This window comes from Zingiber officinale, chromosome 7A (assembly GCF_018446385.1).
Source record: "Zingiber officinale cultivar Zhangliang chromosome 7A, Zo_v1.1, whole genome shotgun sequence".
NCBI classification, from domain to species: Eukaryota; Viridiplantae; Streptophyta; class Magnoliopsida; order Zingiberales; family Zingiberaceae; genus Zingiber; species Zingiber officinale.
Window position 1 is genome coordinate 87796927 of NC_055998.1, and position 18772 is coordinate 87815698.

At 41.1% G+C, this 18772-nt stretch overlaps 2 protein-coding genes and 1 long non-coding RNA gene across 3 annotated transcripts; all 3 read right to left on the bottom strand.

Moving 5' to 3' along the window:
- Positions 1-1061: 1061 nt before the first annotated feature.
- On the bottom strand, positions 1062-3569 carry LOC121999506. The gene is made up of 2 exons (XM_042554178.1): positions 2669-3569; positions 1062-1156 (listed from the first exon to the last, which is right to left on the bottom strand). The coding sequence occupies exons 1-2, from the start codon at positions 3567-3569 to the stop codon at positions 1062-1064; spliced, it is 996 nt and encodes a 331-aa protein (XP_042410112.1).
- Positions 3570-13244: 9675 nt separating this feature from the next.
- On the bottom strand, positions 13245-13635 carry LOC122000237. Its single transcript, XR_006117038.1, has 3 exons — positions 13584-13635; positions 13362-13450; positions 13245-13258 (listed from the first exon to the last, which is right to left on the bottom strand). It is a non-coding gene; the product is annotated as an uncharacterized LOC122000237 (long non-coding RNA).
- A 1601-nt stretch (positions 13636-15236) lies between these two features.
- LOC121999508 (probable inorganic phosphate transporter 1-5) lies at positions 15237-15677 on the bottom strand. The gene has a single exon (XM_042554179.1). It carries the CDS (start codon positions 15675-15677, stop codon positions 15237-15239), a length of 441 nt encoding a protein of 146 aa, XP_042410113.1.
- Between the last annotated feature and the right edge of the window lie 3095 nt (positions 15678-18772).

Below are 18772 nucleotides of genomic sequence, written 5' to 3' on the forward strand. Positions count from 1 at the left end.
GGCATCTTCTTGAAGGGTCGGCCAGAAGTACCCTGCTAACAGGACCTTCCTCGCCAGCGAGCGACCACCTGGATGTCCTCCGCAAGATCCCTGGTGCACTTTCTTCAATATATATTCTGCATCCTCTGAGCTGACGCACTTTAACAATGGTCGGGAGAAAGCCTTCTTGTAGAGCTGGTCCCCTATGAGGGTGAACTGACCGGCTCTTCTTCTCAGCAGCTGGGCTTCCTCCCGATCAGATGGTGTAGTTCCAGAGCGCAAAAATCCATTATGCCCGTTCTCCAATCGCTCGGGAACATGAGGCCCTCCATTCTGTCGATGTGTGCCACCAAAGATACATACTCGATCGGTTGCTGGATGACAACCAGCGATATTGAACTCGCGAGTTTAGCTAATTCGTCTGCCGCTTGGTTCTCCGCTCGGGGAATCTTCTGTATGACAACTTCCTCGAAGTTAGTTTTGAGCTTCTCGAAGGCATCCGCATAGAGCTTGGCCATGCGTTGTTTATTTCGAAAGTTCCTGAAAGCTGTTGGACGACGAGCTGAGAGTCCAAGTGGAGGACCACTTGACCAGGCCCCCACATGTTGAGCAGCCTGCAGGCCAGCTATGAGTGCCTCATACTCAGCTTCATTATTTGTTGCTCGGTAATCCAGCCAGACAGACAGATGCATCCGCTCTTCTTGAGGAGAAAGTAGTAAGATACCGATTCCACTTCCGAGCCGAGTGGATGATCCATCCACAAATATTTTCCATAAAGCTGCGGGCTCGGGGTTCTGTACTTCGATTATGAAATCTGCTAAGGACTATGCCTTAATTGCTGTTCGAGGCTGGTACTGTATATCTAATTCACTGAGCTTGGTTGTCCATTTGATCAACCGTCCGGACGCCTCTGGGTTGAGGAGGACTCTCCCTAGAGGGTTGTTCGTCATAACAATTATCGTGTGCACCAAGAAGTAAGGTCGGAGCCTCCAAGCAGCGAGGACTAACGCGAAAGCAAGCTTCTCAAGACCAGTGTAGCGGGATTTGGCATCCTTTAGAATGTGACTCAGAAAATACACCTGTTATTCTTCGCCGTCCAGCCGTACCAATGCCGAGCCAACAGCATGCTCGGTTGATGATAAATAGACGCGGAGCGGCTCGCCGGTAATTGGCTTAGCTAATACAGGCAGAGAGTTCAGATAAACCTTCAAAGATTTTAACGCTCGGTCACATTCTTCATCCCACTGGAATTTTGTAGCTCGGCGTAGAATCTTGAAGAAGGGCAAGGCTCGGTCGACCGTCCGGGAGATGAATCATGACAATGCTGTTATTCGACCGGTAAGACGCTAAACTTCCTTGAGATTTCTGGGTGGTGGCATATCCTGTAATGCCTTCACCTTGCTAGGGTTCGCCTCGATGCCACGCTCGGTGACGATGTATCCCAGGAAGCGTCCGCTTTTGGCTCTAAATAGACACTTCTGGGGGTTCAGCTTGACTCTGTACATTCTTAGCATTTGAAAGGTTTCTTCTATATCTGCACACAGGTCAGCCGCTCAAAGTGATTTAATAAGTATGTCATCTACGTATACCTCCAATTTCCACCCGATCTGCTTTCGGAACACCTTGTTCATGAGCCGCTGGTACGTAGCTCCGACATTCTTCAGTCCGAATGGCATCACGTTGTAGCAGTAGGTACCGTCCGCCATAATGAAGCTGACTTTCTCTTGGTCTTCCTGGGCGAGCGGCACTTGGTGGTAACCCTGATAAGCATCCAGCATGCATATCAGTTCGCACCCAGCGGTTGAGTCCACTATTTGGTCAATCCGAGGCAACGGGTAAAAATCCTTTGGGCATGCCTTGTTCAGATCACGAAAGTCGATGCAGACTCTCCATTTGTTGCCAGGCTTGGAGACTAGCACCGCATTTGCGAGCCAGCTCGGGAATTACACCTCCCGTATATGGCCGACCTCTAGAAGCTTCTCGACTTCAGCTCAGATGATGACATTCTGTTCGACACTGAAGTCCCTCTTCCTTTGCTTCATAGGCCGAGTGTCTGGTCGGACATGAAGCTCGTGCTGCGCCACGCTCGGCAAGATTCCCGGCAGCTCATGAGTTGACCAAGCGAAGATGTCGCAGTTTTGTTGGAGACATCTGGTCAGCTCCTCCTTCTGGCTTGCCTCCAGGTTGGAGGCTATGAACGTCGTGGCCTCCGATCGGGCTGGGTGGATCTGTACCTCCTCCTTTTCTTCATAAACTAAAGTAGGGGGCCTTTCGGTTATAGCGTTTACCTCGATGCGTGTTGTTTTCCGAGCGGCCTTTGCTTCGGCTCGGGCCATGTCCACATAACATTGCCGGGATGCTATTTGATCTCCTCGGACTTCTCCCACCCGATCTTCCATATAGAATTTGATTTTTTGGCAACATGTTGAGACAACCGCTCGGAACTCGTTGAGAGCCGGTCGCCCCAAGATCACATTGTATACGGAGAGGGCGTCGACCATGATGAAGTTAGTTATCCACGTTCTCCTGAGCGGCTCCTCTCCTAGCGAGATAGCCAATTTGGTCTGCCCGATAGGCAGAACCTCATTGCTAGTGAACCCGTATAATGGGGTCGTCATTGGCAGTAGCTCGGCTCGGTCAATTTGAAGTTGGTCGAATGCCTTCTTGAAAATAATATTGACCGAGCTGCCTGTATCATTAAATATGCGGTGGATAGTGTAGTTAGCTATTACAGCTCGGATGATGAGGGCGTCATCGTGCGGGACTTCGACCCCCTCGAGGTCTCTAGGCCCAAAGCTGATCTCGGGCCCACTCGCCCGCTCCTGACTGCAAAGACCGCATGTAGGTCCGCCAGCAATGATGTTGATCTCACCCCGAGCTGCATTGTTTCTATTCTCCTCCTCCCGAGCGGAAGGCCTTGCCCGTTCCTGTGATGCTCGGGGATTGACCCTTGGCTGACGATGGAGATGCTGCTCAGGTGACTCTCTGGCACCCCGCCGACCGGGGCTTTGGTGTCGATGTCGTCGGCCCGGCGAAGGTGATCTGTGGCGATAGCTTCGTGGCGTAGGGTGAGCGATCGGGGAGAGGCTCCGACAATCGCGCGTGTTGTGGGTTGTTGACTGATGGAGCGAACAAAACATGGGAGTCCATACCTTCCCTTTTTGCTTGGGCCGATTGGCTGCCACATGTTGGATGACGTGCGACCTTGCTCCCTGATGAGGGCGTGCTATTTCCGCACGGGGTCCTCTCGGTGGTTGATAGCTGGTGGGCGGCCTTCGCTTGGCAATGGCCGGTGGCTCGGGTGGCGCTTCTTTTCTTCTGGCTGCCTGGGCTTCCTCTACGTTGATGTACTCACTGGCCTTGTTCAACATGTGGTCATAGTTATGGGGCGGGTTTCGTATGAGCGAGCAAAAGAAGTCGCCGTCCGCGAGCCCTTGTGTGAACGCATTCATCATAGTTTCCAAGGTGACTGTCGGAATATCCATGGCCACCTGGTTGAAGCGCTGGATGTATGCTCGGAGCGTCTCCCTTGAGCTTTGTCTTATGGCAAACAGGTTGACGCTGGTCTTCTGGTAGCGCCTGCTGCTCATGAAATGGTGAAGGAAAGCCGTGCGGAACTCTCTGAAGCTTGTGATTGATCCGTCCGGCAGCCTCCGGAACCACCATTGTGCCGATCCAGAAAGGGTGGTGAGGAACACCCGACACTTCACACCATCTGTATACTGATGTAAAGTGGTTGTGTTGTCGAACTTACCCAGATGGTCATCCGGGTCGGTGGTCCCGTTGTACTCTCCGATCGCGGGGGGCGTGTAATGCCTTGGCAGTGGGTCTCGTAAGATGGCTTCAGAGAACTGACGGTTGATCCGCTCGGGGGATGACTCCGTTCGGGGTGCCTTTCCCTTCCTTGCGTCACTAACGGATGCCTCGTTGGATGAAGACCCCCGGTCGAGATTGGCTTGCGCGACTTCTGATGGCGTTTGAAACAAGGCCCGATGGAAAGGTATCAGGGCGACGCTTCCACTTGACTACCGGTCGGACCTTTGTTCTGTCCCCATACTGAGAGCTTCTCCGGTCGGTCCTCTCGCGCCGCCTGGCCACCCGATACTGATGTTGCCTACTGTGCTAGCCGCTCGGCTAGCGCCTTTTGCTGCTGCTGCTCCACGATCTTGCCCGAGAGCATCACGGTGTGCGGTCGTCCGGCTCCTTCCATCTTCTCTACTCGGATTTAGGTGTGTTCCCACAGACGGCGTCAATTTGATCCTGTCCAAGCGCTGAGTCGATGTAAACTGGGGGCGTGGCGCTCTCTGCTACCTTCGAATGATCTCCGCAATGATGTGGACCTCCGGTGGACCTGCAACAAAGTCGGGCTGGGGAGGGGTTCCCGGCGACGACCCTCCGACGCTTAAGTCAGGCAACGACGAGATGAAGCAGAGGCAAAATAACGAGACTATGGCTACAGTAGATGAGAAAAGCATACCTCCGCCGAAATCTGGAGGTCCTTATATAGGACCCCGGAGAGGCGCGTGCACGCTTCTTGAGGCGTGCACGCTCCTCAAAGTATACCTCAGAATGGTTGTGTCAGAAAAGTGTGACTGACGCCATACGGTAACCGTCCGAGCATATCTCTGCCATGACAGTGGAAACTTCCACCGTACGATTCTCGGTACGGCCCGGCCGCCGACCATGCTGTTTGTCGGCGGCAGGTGTCTCAAGAATGATATCACTAGCTGCCCTTTTGTCCTCTTCTAAGTCTTTTGTCTCTTACTGGGCCGGACGGGATGGCCGCTCGACCTCTAGGGCACTCGGGTATGTATACGCATCGGACCGGGCGAAAACACCGCTCGATCACATACTCTGACGGGAGTACGAGTTGGCTGATCTGCAGTTCGGCCGAGCGGATCGGCCGCTCGGCACAACGGTTCCTCTATAAGGGAAACTCGTGAGCGTCGGAAGCTCGACCTGAGGTCGACCTATCTTGGCACCGGCTCGGGATTTACACCGGTCGGTCGACCAGGTGACTTCCCCCGATCTGCCAAGTCCGAAGTCTGATCTTGACTTTGACTCTCCCGTGTCGTTGACCCCTTCCTATGTGGGCCCCCGATCCTTACCACCAGATCAGTTGCAATAAAAGAATTTGTAATACTAAGAAAATATTTTTTAATTTTTAACTCTCCCTAAACTAACTTTCCCTAAACTTGTTACTCTCTCTCCCCCTTTGATCACAGCAAAAAAAAATGGGGTCATAATTTTCAAATAGAAGTTTTCTAAGGAAAAAATTCAAGTTTTTTAAAAAAGTCCCAAAATAATTTCTAAGTTAAAAAATTTTCTTTTGAAAATTTTCTAATTGAAACTTAGGTAAGATTTTAACAAAAATTTCTAATTTTAGAAAAAAAATTGATTTCGAAAAAAATATTATTTGAGAAATTTTCTAAGTAAAAATTTTATGCATGAAATATTTTTCTAAGTATGAAAATATTTTTGAAACATTTAAAAAAAATATTTTTAAAGTATTATATAATTTTAATTTTAATGCTTTTACCAGAAAGTTAATTAAACATTTTATTTCAATATTTTGGCTTCCAGGTCGTGGGGTGGCACTAGGCCTTCTTGGTTATTGGAGCAACAACCACTTCCTTAGACAAAGCCTCAAAAGAAATTACCTGTTTAATTTTTCTCACTGAAAATGCTAATTTTTAAAAAGAATTAATCTAAAAAAGATTTTGGAACCCAGTATAGGTTCCTTCCTACTGGATTAATTAACAACTTTGGGGGTATATAACTTTTGGGAACTTTTCTAAGTTGTCCCTGATATTTTCTAATATACCAATTTAATTTTTCATAAATTGTAAGTTTTGATTTTGGGAATTTATTTAAGCATGCATTATTTTTCAATTTATCATTTTCAATTTTCAATTTTTTATTTTCTGATTTTAAATTATCAAACATTTCTAGTGGGCATGTCTTTGACAAATTTACTTTCCTTTTCTAATTTAACTAGATCTTTAGTAAGCACTTTAATGAATTGAAAAGACTGCTTGTTAATTAGATTACGTACCTCACTTACCTTTATTTCTGATGCTCCCCCTTCATCGCAACTTTCTTCTTCTGATGATCCTCCCCCTTCATCTATGCTCATTTCTGAGCTGGACTCATCTTCTTCTATTTGATGGTTGGCCATCAGTGCTACTCCTAAGAATGCTTCGACTTCTGATTCCGAGGATGACAATTCATCCCATGTAGCTTTCAGACTCTTTCACTTCGAGGACATCGATCTTTTGTACTTTTCCTTTTCGTTGTTCTTTTTCTTCATCTTTGGGCAGTTATCCTTGATGTGTCCTTCCTCGTTGTGGTTGTAGCATCGGACTGTCCTTTTGTTGCGTTAATGTTTCCTCGACTATGATCTAAATTTATTAGTTTTAATAAATTTATTTAACTTCCTTACCAATAGTGCTACTTCAGTTTCATCGATCGATACTTCAGAGTCGGGATCGTCCATCTTGGCTTGTAGGGCAACGTTGAGGTTTGTCTTCTCTATTTGTTTCGTCTCTGCAATTCTAGACTCGTGAAGTTTGAAAGTAGAAAAGAAGTTTTCTAAAGTACTTATCTCTAAGTCCTTAGAGATGTAATAAGCATCTACTGAGGACGCCCACTCTGGAGTTCTGGGGAAGGCGTTGAGTGCATACCGGATAGAATCTTGATTTGTTACTGATTCTCCAAGATTGGTCAGTTGTGTTATCAGCTCCTTTATCCTTGCTTGGAGTTGCGCTACATTTTCTCCATTGTTCATCTGGAGATTTGTCAGTTGGGCCTGGAGGATGTCGCGCCTTACTATTTTCGCTTCTAAGGTGCCTTCATGGAGCTCCAGGAATTTTCCCAAAGGTCTTTGACAGAGTCGTAGCTTCCGATCCGACTTACCTCCTGGGAGGCAAAATATTGAGCAGGTGAAATTCCAACTTTCTGTTGGCCATGAAATCGGCTTGCTCCTTTTTCGTCCATTGGTACTCTTCTTTATCTTTTGGGACTGAAAAACCATATTTCATTGTCAGTAAAATATCAAAATCCGTTTTAAAAAATACCTCCATTCTTTGCTTCCATGTAGCGAAGTCTCCGTCGAATTTCGGAGGTTGAATGCTTGTTCCGACCATCGTGTTGATCTTTGTGCTTTAGTCGACGGTCAGTCCTTCTGAGGCGATCTTGCTCTAATACCACTTGTTGGTGCAGTGGGGGTCAGCAAGAGGGGAGGGGTGAATTACCTGCAAATCAAAATACCCTCCTCAAACTTTCAACTCAAAAATTAGCAACAATAATAAAAGAAATAACAACAATAAAAGTAAAGAAAGAAGACTCAGAGAGTTGACTTGGTTTCAACCAAGAAGGTTGTTAATCCAAGGCGGTTGAATAGGCGCACTAGAAAAGTCTCCTTCTTTGAAGGCAGAGAAGCCTTTTACACACTAAAAGCTCTTACAAGTTGCTAGAAATTGATTCAGAGTTGATTGATGAATTTTCTAGCTCCAAGGGTCTTTATATAGCTCCTGGAAAACTTATCTCGAGCCTTGAGGGTGCCTCCAACGAGGTTGAGGACACCTCGAGCTGAGTAGATGGATAAAACTTTATCCATCTGTGAAAACGGTCACTAGACTGGGCCTGAAATGCCTCAATGGCCTTGAGGCCGCCTCGGACATGGTTGAAGGCACCCTCAAGGCCATGAGGGCGCCTCCAACACTGCATGCAGTGCAGGCACCTTCAACACTTCGTTGAAGGTGCCTCATGCTAGCTTTTCCAGCTCCTTTTGCCTTCTTTTCGTCTTTCGAAGCTCCGATTGCTTGGGTGATTGCGGCCAACCGAAATAGGGCTCACCTGAACCCAATTTCTAGCCTTCTTCTCGAGCAGGCTTTCGTCCCGACTTCTCATCCCTCGAACGTCGCACACTTTTTTCTCATCCACTAGTGTACTCTTCCACATCTCTATCATCCTTCGGACACACCGAGCCCGTCGGCTCCTTTACCGTGCCATCCTTCTCGCTAGATGCGTCTTCCGCTCGACTTTCTAAGCTCCTAAGCTCCTGCATAATTAGACACAGGGATCAACTAACAAACAGGACCTAACCTAACTTGGTTGATCACATCAAAACAATCACAAGGTCCAACAATGTAGACCTCCTAAAGCCTAAACTATCATACAATAGAGAGGGTGAGAATCAAAAGTCCTTACCACCCACTCTGGTGGAATATATCAGGTCGTCGATCTTAATTAGGTTGTTGTAAAACTATACACACAAGTCTAAGTTTACTAAATGACTACAATAAACTAGTCTATTTAACTGATAATAGTTGATAACCTCCATCATAAGGGCACAGTATCGAGGGAAGAATGATCTACTCAGAAACCTAGATTTAAGTACAATATATGAATGCTCTAGGAAATATAGCCTAAGTTGCTTAGTAGGAAATTTAGCATCGGCAGAGGGGATACTATTAGAACTAGGCTAGGACAGAATAACATTTCATCATTTCCTAAAGAAATTTATACATTCATACATTCACAAAAACAACATACAAATAGCCACAAATAACTAGATAGATTGAGTTAGAGTGTAACAGGGAGGCATCGTTGGTGATCTTAGAAGAAAAAGTGAAGAAAAAGTGGAAATATCTGGCTGGAAGGTGCCTTGAAGGAAGAACTTCAAACATAGCAAAAGGCTCTGATCGCTGTAAAAAATTGGGTTCAAGGTGCCTTCAGCCTGATGTAAGGTGCCTTCCATGTGTTATAGAGGGCACTTTCAACTGACTGAAGGCGCCTTTAGTCGATTGGGGAAGGATTTTTCCCACCCTTCTGAGGGTGCCTCCGATTGTATTGGAGGCACCTTCAATGGCGGTATAGGTTTTTTTAAGTTTTAATTAAATTTAATTTTAATTTAATTTGAATGTAATTTAATTTAATTTAATTTGAACCTTATTCATCTCACCCGTTCTATATTTTCAATAAAGGAATCCTATAATTTTGTGAGATGAGTTAAGTTGAATTTCAGAGTTTGGTTTAACTTCTGTTAGATCAAGTTTAGCTTTGAGTTCAATAAATGGACATTCTTTGGATAAATGTCTAAGCTATGGTAAGTCACCAAGACATCATTAGAGTAACCACGCCTTCAAAATTTTCTAAATAGTCCTATCCACTAAACTTAATATAAAATTTTGGTCTAACTAGTTAGGATTAGTAAGAGGTAGCTTCAGTTAGTTCCACTAAAGAAAATATATTAGGTTGAAGTCATATCTTCCGAGACATGCATAGGTAGAGCTTCCCTAACCTATTATCATCCAAAACTTCTCTAGTACTATTTATCAAGTTAAACTTTTATCCCTATTTATGATAGTCCTAATTACCCAGTCAGGTAACTTATCATTTTTAGATGTGTCAACTAATTTGAAATCTCCCCCTGAATTACTAAACTTTTAGGCTTTAAATTTGTGTTATTTGCTTTATAGTCATAATAAACTTGGTTATAGTTTGAGTTTAGATTACTTTTGTTTTTGTTTAATTTATGTTTATTCGATATTATTTTATTCTGTAGGTTTGAATTTATTTTTGAAGGTTTAATTTTTGAGGTGAGAGTGATTTATTTGATTTATTTTGATTTATGTAGTGAATTTTATTTTTTTGATACATAGTATTGATTGAGTTCTACTTGTATGGTTAGACATGCTTTAGGAACTTAAGCTTTAGTTAATTTTGGGTTAGGGTTAAAAATGATTTAAATGTAGAGTTAGACTTGTATCCAAGTCTGATTTTATTGTACACAAATCTTTGGAATCCAAATATCATATTTAGATACCTGGATCCTAAGGTAAACTTTTTCAACTATTCTTTTAACTCTTTAACTTGATTTTTTTTAAGATAGAATTTTCTTTCTCAAGATTACAACTTGAATTAAATTCCTATCTTGAACTTGGTTAGTTAAAGAGATCAAGCTCAATTGTTCCTTAAGGATGTTATTTTTCTTAAGGAGGAGTTTATCGTATTCCTTAGTTTTTGCTAATTTTTTGTTTAAGCAGGAAATGTTTTTATAAAAAAATTTGGTATAATTAAAAGTTACCCCAGTTGCTTCATCCAAATCAGATGTGGATCCATTGATTAACTCATAGTTGGACTCTTCTTCTGGATTTGAATCGCCTCCGTTGCCATCAGTGTGAGGTAGCTAGCTTACTTCGGTTCATTAGCTTCCGATCTGCCCGAAGAAGACTCGTCTTAAGTCGCCTTTAGTGCTTCTTTTTCTTTGTTTTCTTGATCTTGTCTTCCTTCAGGCATTCATGTTTCAAGTGCCCCTTTTTGTTACAACCATAGCATGTGATGTTCACCTTCGAGTTAGTGGATGCAGACTTGGACATCTTCTTCATGACGCGTTTGGTGAAGTTTTTCTTGCGTCTAGTGAACATCTTCCTTACCATGTTCACTAGTTGCTCTTCTTTGTCTGATTCTGATTCAGATTTAGTTTTTTGCTTCGGGTTTAGTTCCCTTTTGAAGTGCCTACAAGAAATGTAATTTCTTTCTCGACCTTTGGGCCATTAGTTTGTTCGTACATCTCTAATTCAAAAAATATATAAGTTTAATTTTTAAAGGTTTCTCGAAACCTTATAAGCATCTTTAATCAAAGCCCATAATGAGGTTCGAGAAAATGAGTTCAGAGCATACCTAATAACGTCACGGTTCTTGAGTTGATGTTCGATCATGTGCAAGCTATTGAGGATATCCTTGATTCTCGTGTGTAGTTGGGTTACGATTTCTCCGTCCTACATTTTAATGTTAAATAATGAATTTAATAGTAGATCATGCTAGGTTACCCTTGACTCAGTGGTTCTTTTGGGTAGTTTGATGAGCTTGTCCCATAGCTTCTTTGCATTCTTGTGCAGGCCGACTCGGTTGAGTTCTGAAGGCGCTGGAATTTCGTTCTGTTTAAATTTTCTTGTACAAAAAATTATAAAAGAACAGAACATTTCCTAGAAACCCGCATGTTCGATCAAACATGTGTTTGATCAATCAAGCAAGTTCTTCAATGTTCAAAGCACACCTTGATCGAAGTACAAGATCGCTGGCCTCTTATGTTGGTATTCCGAAAATGATACAAAGAAAACTAACTAATTACGCAGTGGAATTAAAGAACCAGTTGTACCTTTTCTTTGTAGCTAAAGACCTCTTGATCTTTTTTCGTATTCCTCTCCTCTTCTTGGACGTCGTGTGGGCAACGATCTACCAAGACAACACTACCCTCCTTCTTTTCTCGGTTTCCAAACCGCCGGCTACAAACGGAGGCTCTAGGATGGGGCACCTTCTCTTCTTCTTCCTCTTCTCCAAGCCACCGCAGATCTAGCGAGGAGGGGCGCCGGCCCTAGCAAGGAGGGGCGCCATGTTAGAGTGTATACTAAAAGCCTAGCTTTTGTATAAACATTTATTTAGAAATAAAGAATCATAATAGTCAAATACCTACATTTATATGCTAAGTGTAGTTGTTCAATTAATTTATATTGTAGATAATATGGTGTGTGGTGTCACACACAGAAGATGATGTTATCAATTCATTATAAATTATAAACAGTAGCTCACAACTAAGATGGAAATGAACAAACCATTGGAATAGTCTTAGTGTAATTAGGTATTAGTTTATCTTGACTAATAAATTACACTAGTACACTCTAAGTATATTGAGTAGGACCATTTAAGACAAGGTTTTTATAATGACTTAATAAAAGAACAAGTCCTTAGTTATTATGGAAGTGTGTGCTCTTAATCCTAATATAATAACAAGCACATATATTTAGTATTTATTTCTTTGACTTATCAAAGGGTGAGATTTAGCTCGATAAATAAACAAGTCCGATAAGTTGGGAAATGATATTACTTATATTGAGTGTTGTTGATTATAGAGGCACTACAAGAAAAAAGCCTTACAACAACGGTTTTTCACCGTTGTCGTAGCCCCTTTCGGACTGTTGTTAAAGGCTGTGTTGTTAAAGGGGGTACTCAAAGGCAACGGTTTTTAACCGTTGTCTTTGAAGACAAAGACAACAGTTTTTACAACGGTGAAAAACTGTTGTCTTTTCCTTCAAAGACAACAGTTTTTCACCATTGTCTTTGAGCGTCTACCTTTAATAATAGGGTCTTCAACAACAGTTTTAAACTATTTACGACAACAGTGAAAAACTGTTGTCTTTTTTTGATAAAAAATAAAAAAAAAATATTAAAATTTATTATACAATTTTCTAGTATTATAAATCATTCAAAATACTAAATTTGTAAATAAAATTTAACATATAATTTTCTAACATTCGAAAATAATATTTACAACATTCCGAAGAAATTTCAAAAGCAACCAACAAAATGACAACGACACTATTAAAACAAAGGTAGAACAACACAACATCCTAATCCTAGAAGAGTAACACAACATCCTAATCTTGATATCTAGTTTTGAAGAGTTGGAGCATTTGAACTACTTTTACCATGTACAACACTAGAAGAGTAACAAAACACTGCTTCTTAATTCTCCTAATCCTTCATCTTCTTCATCCTTGCCATGTTTGCATCGTACTTGGATCGAAGTGGACCAAGTAGATAAAGAAAGAAGATAAACTAAATGCCTTCATCTTCTTCATCCTTGCTTCTTAATTCTCCTAATCCTTCATCTTCTTCATCCTTGCTTCTTAATTCTCCTAATCCTTCAAACTCTACCTGTAAGAAGAAGATAAAGAAATGTCACTTGATCTAAACTAAATGCCTATGAATGATAAAAAAAATCTGAAATCTCATAAAGTAGACTTAATTCATTAATAATGCATCATATTGAATGCCTCTCCATGACTAGCTTAATAGCCTGTGCTATAGACATGTCTTCATTTGTTTCATACCTGAGTTTGTTAGCCTGTAAACGTTGAACAGTCATTTCACAAGAGAAATATTTCCAAGTTATCAGCACTGCAGATATAAGGTTAATAAAGAACTTGCCTCTTCCAGAATGGTTTCAAACACCTGACCAACTTTTTCCACTAGATCTTGAGGCACTTGATGTCCATCACCATCAAAGAGTGCGTAGCTGAAAAATAGAAGTAAATTTGTCTCCATAAGATTATAGTCTCCATGATCAGTGATATATGTTAGTTATTCAATTAACCATTACCTCTCCAAGTCATGATCATACAAGACAGAATTGTCACCAGAAGTTCGATAAATTGGTAGACCAAGTCTTCCAATCCAAGATGCCAATGGATTCTCGTTGTAGACACCATGCAACCTGAAGTGTCCAAATTAAAACTTCTAGTCACTGAAATTTTGAAGGCTGGCCACAATCCTCTTCAGAAGGAATGAAAACAAAAACACAAAAAAAAGAAGCATACCAGGCTGCTCCCATGTCAACAGGAAAACCAAATGAGTAGTTAGTGTGAACTCGACCACCAATTCTATCCCGAGATTCTAAAAGCACAACCTAAGGAATAAAAAATAAACTTCCATGTGATACAAATTTACCCAGCCACTTCACACACTGCATTCATATCAGAACTTAGAATCTAATATGTAAAGGCAACTGAAAAAACTGTTAATTTATATCGACATAACACCTGAAAAGCTGCATTTTTCAGTGCATGAGCAGCTGCAATCCCTGCAAATCCCTGCAAATCCCTTAATATAAGTGAATATATACCACAAAACATAGGAGTTAAGAATTAAGACTAAGCATAAAGTTCAACATAATTATTAAACAAGTTCCACATGTAAATATAAAAGTCACAAAATTGATAATAATAGTTACAGAATATTCGAATGTCAAAATGACAAATTAATATGTCATAATACTTATTTAGCAAGTTCACATAGATATAGTGAAAATTAAAGAAATGCACACTTATGATACAATAAGTAAATTTTGTTCCCATAGTAAGCTATTCTAAAGACATCATATATCACCACAAGAACATATCACTTGAATATTATTATCAGCAAACACCAATAGATATTTTTACCGCTTTTTTATGCATAGCATGTCCTTGAAGAACCAGACCCTTCTTGTGAATTGTGATAATTAATTGAATCGTCCAGATTGTCATTCAACAACAACAAGTCTAGCTTTAGAGTTTGCAAAGTATATAACAAAAACTGGCTAACAAGGTTTGTTATTTTATTCATTGTGATATACTCTAAATTAAACTTCTCATACAGTTAAATAGATGGATGAATTCTTAAAATATATTTCAAAGTAAGTGAACTATTGTTGTGATGAAGTGTATGTAGGCTTGAAAAATTCGGATGGAATAACCTGTTTGATGAGCACTACAGAAGAAAGCCATGTCTTGTGGAATGATAAATGAACAAGTGAAGTTGAGAACATAAAGAATAAGGCAAAAAAGAATTTAAAAAAAAAAAGCAAAAAAAGGCAGCAGATTCTTGGATACAATGTCGGGAGCAATGGAAATCTCTTTCTATTAGACATCAATTTCTTTAAGGCATTCCATCTCTTATCAGCTCACACAAACCAGCAGTAGAAGCATAAGAATGAAGAGAAGCATTATAAAAGGTAAGAAATCAACCGATTTGGTCGAACACCTAAAAGTGCAGGAAAACAATCCTTCCAAGACTAGACCTTGAACTTCACACTGACCCTTAAACAATCAGTAACGAAAATAAGGATAGAATACCCAATCTTGTGATCGTTACAGCAGGAAGACGAACCTGGTGGAATGATAAAGGAGCAAGTAGAATTGAAAAATGTAAAGAAAGGGGCGAAAGATGCATCAAAAAGAAGAAAAAAATGAGCAAATTCTTGGATGCAACCGAAATGCTTTGCATCCGACATCATACCAAACGACCAATTTCCATGAAACGCATTCAGTCACTCTCCATCATTGCTTGCACAATCCAGATGGGGAGAAGCATTAAAAAGAATATGAAGAATTGTAAACTTTTGTCGGTTAAAAGGAAATGTATACTTCTTGCTGCAAGTTAATAGAACTCTGAGCGTAACAGGAGTGGGGGAAAAAAATGTAAGAAATGGAAAGATTTGAACAAAGACCTGGAAGTATCTGACACTCGAATGCTTGAACGATCCGAGTTGGCTCATGAGGATTTGGATGTTTGCGTCGGCCTCGAGAACGGTCAAGTGGCGTGGGAGTGGGATGACGAAGAAGTCGACCGAGGGGTGATCATGGAGGGCGATGCCCAAAAATTTGTGACCTAGGTTTCTGGACGAGGCGCTGGCATCGGAGACATATGCGCCTTTACCGTCGATGGCACGGTAGATAGCGATCCGGTGCAGCCAGTTCCCAACTTTTGTGATGCCGCCGAAGCCCTCCATACCAACTTTTGTGATCATCGTCCACTGTCGCCTCGTTCTCGCTGGTCATTTCCTCCAGCGACCTTCCCTTCGACTCCGGCACCAGGAAGGTGCACGCTAGCCCTAGAAGATTGCACACGGCAAGCAAGAAGAGGGCATTCCTCACCCCGATCCCGGCAGGGTAGCCTCGGTCCGCCTTCGCTGGGTCCGGGTTCTGCGCCAGGTACAGGAACCCGAAGGCCCCCACGATCGCCCCCATCTTCCCTGTCGCTGCCGATATCCCGTGGCATGTCGACCTCAGCCACGCCGGGAAGACCTCCGCCGGCACGATGAACGTCGTGCTGTTCGGCCCGAAGTTGGCGAAGAAGAAGGTGAAGGCGTACATCACCACGAAGCCGATGTGGTTCCCAGGCGTTGTCCAGTAGTGCTACGGCACTGCCAGCCCCAGCATGAATGCCGTCATCATTCCGAACCCTAGGACTTGGATCGTGAACCGGCCGATGATGTCGATCAGTGACACCGTGAACCAATACCCGGGCACCTTGCCGCAGAGCGCGATTAGGGTTTGTGCTCGCGCAATGCGTATAACCTCCGCTTTAGAATAGTTGTTGCAAAATATAATTAGTACAAAATTGTAATTATATTTTTACTATTCGAATAAATCCATCCATCTTAAAATAAACCATAAATTTTATCTTAGAGATAAACATTAAGGGATATAAATTTCACTTCATCAATGAAAATAGGCAAATAACTATGTTTGACTATTTTTTTTATAAAATAATTTTTAAAGACAACATAGTTTTAGACATCAAATTAAAATATGCACATTAAAATGTAAGCAACGCTAATAGACAACGGTTGATTAAAACTGTTGTCGTATGCCAAATAAAGATATCTCATAGACAACAATTTTAAAAAACCGTTGTCTTATGTATGTCAAAGACAACGGTTTTTTAAACATTGTTGTCTTTTTTTAAAAAACACGACCAACAACAACAGTTTTCAATAAAACTGTTGTTAAATGACAAAAAGACAACAGTTTCTCAAAAAACTATTGTCTATTTGGTGTGGTTAAATCTATAATTTCTTGTAGTGAGGGAAACTGTGTCCTAGAACTCTAGGTTGAGAATGTCCCCAAGAGGAGCTCATAAGGATTGTCATGTTAAACCCTACAGGTGGACTTAGTCCGACATGACGATAAAGTTGAGTGGTACTACTCTCGGAGATAGATATTAATTAAATGAGTTGTCAGTAACTCATTAAATTAATGGACATTCGATATCCTAAACACAGGGAGACTAACACACTCACGATAAGAAGGAGCGCATAATGTAATTTGGGATAGATATTTGCCTCAAGTCCATCCAAATAAAAGTTCATCTTGGTGTCCAAGAAGGGGGTCGGCCCAAGGCTTGGTGACCAAGCCAAGGGTCGACCACTATCGCCTTAAGAGGGTTGGCCCTTTTGCTTGGTGACCAAGCAAGTAGGGGCCGGCCATAAGAAATTCAAATAGGAGGGATGCTTTGAATTTTTAAAAATCTTCTCTTTGTAGAAAACTACAAGTTTAAAAGAAAGATTTTAAATTTACAAAACTTTCCTTATTTGAATTAGGCCACATGGTTTAAAAGAGAGTTTTTAAAAGTTTTAAAAACATTCCTTATTTAACCATCCTCATGGGTTTTTAAAAGAGAGTTTTAAATTTAAAAAGTTTCCTCTTTTGTAACAATGTTAAAAAATAAAATTTTAGAAGAGAAGTTTTACATTTTAAAATATGGTTTTAATTTTTAAAACTTTCCTTTTTTAACATCCACTTTAGGAAATTAAAAGAGAGCTTGTAAACTTTTATAAGAGCATTACTTCTTTGCTTGTAAATTTTTACAAAAATTATTTTTCCTTTCCTCTTAGGGTCGGCCACCCTTGCTTAGTGCCCAAGCAAGGGGCCGGCCAATCAAACCAATCAATCCATGATTGATGATTGAATCAATCAAGAGGAAAGAAAAGGAAAAATAAAAAGGAAAAAGGAAAAACAAGAGGAAGATTTTAATTTTTCGTAAAAGTCTTTCTTAATTTGCCTTGGGCAAGTAATATAAAAGAAGGAGAGGGGAGACCTCATGAGACAACAATTCTTATTCTCTTGTTGGAGCTCTTCATTGTGGCCGGCCCTCTCTCCCTTTCTTTTCCCTTTGCTCTCTTTTGCTCCTTAGTGGTGGTGGTGGCCGAAACTTAGAGAAGGAGGAGAAGCTCTTTGGGTGGTGTTTATCTTGGAGGATCGTCGCCCACATGACGTCCAAGGAGAGGCGAGGAATATGGCATAAGATCTCGAGGTTATTAGCTTATGAAGAAGAGGTATAACTAGTAATTTTCTTCCGCATCATGCTAGTTATTTTTCTTTGTATGAATTCCAAACACAAGAGGCATTAGATTCTAGTTTTTCAGATTTGTTTCGAAGTTGTGTTTTTTTTGTTTTTCGAATTTGTGATTCGATTGGTCCTTTTGGTTAAACCTAGAGTTATATAAGGAAATTAAATATTAGCTTTCCTTAAAAGGCTTTGTCTAGGTGGTGGTGGATGCTCCCATAACCAAGAAGGGCATGTGCCTCGCCATGCAGTCTTGGAAGCTAATTTTGGAAATTAATATTTAATTAAATTTATAACATAGGTGGATTTGGATCAATAGTGTTAAGTTCCGCTTGCGATCCAAGTCTAAACCATTAAGAACAGATAAGTTAAATTTGGAATCAATAATGTTAAGTTCCATTTGCGATTCCTAATTTAACTTCTAAAGAACACAATAGGTATTTTTGTACAGTGGAACCGGTATGATCTCCCTAGGACTAACCAACAATTGGTATCAGAGCTAGGGTTTACCTCTGTGTGTTTAGAATTCAAATAAGATTATGCACATGTCATACATAATTTAGGCAGGATAATAGTAGGATATGCTAACTCTTTGGTTGCAGGCTTCAACTATTATGGCTTATAGATGGTGTGTGTGATTGGACTCTTGGATATGTCAAGGGCATTATTTTTTATGTGTGCATGATTGTATGTAACTAATACAGCAAGAGCTATATTAGCCCTAGGATTTTAGAATTTTATTTTCGATCTAGATTACATGTACATTCCTTCGTGGAATATAGGATCGATATATGTAAAATTCTATTTTTGTCGCGGATCGTATCCTTGCGAGGCGTGGTGCTATTAGAGGACCAGAGGCGCAGCGGAATAAGAAGCAAGATAGATGCGACGACTGGACCCGATGGTCGTGGCTAAAAATTGCAGAAGCTAGGGTTGGTGCATACGGAGGACAGTGATGGAAAAAGTCATAATAGTTGGAAAATTAATTTCCAAATGTTTAATTTTGTTTAATTTTGTATACGTCCACACTATCGTGGAATGAAAATTCACGGTGTTTGAGGTATTGGTGAATTTAAATGATATTATTTTGAGGAATTAATATTATTTTAAATTCAAAGTT

Coding starts and splice junctions, on each gene's coding strand:
- LOC121999506 (XM_042554178.1), bottom strand. CDS start 3,569: ATGAGCAGCAGGCGCTACCAGAAGACCAGCGTCAACCTGTTTGCCATA. Junction 1,157..2,668: donor CCGCATATTTAATGATACAG/GCAGCTCGGTCA, acceptor TGCCTGTATTAG/CTAAGCCAATTACCGGCGAG.
- LOC121999508 (XM_042554179.1), bottom strand. CDS start 15,677: ATGTACGCCTTCACCTTCTTCTTCGCCAACTTCGGGCCGAACAGCACG.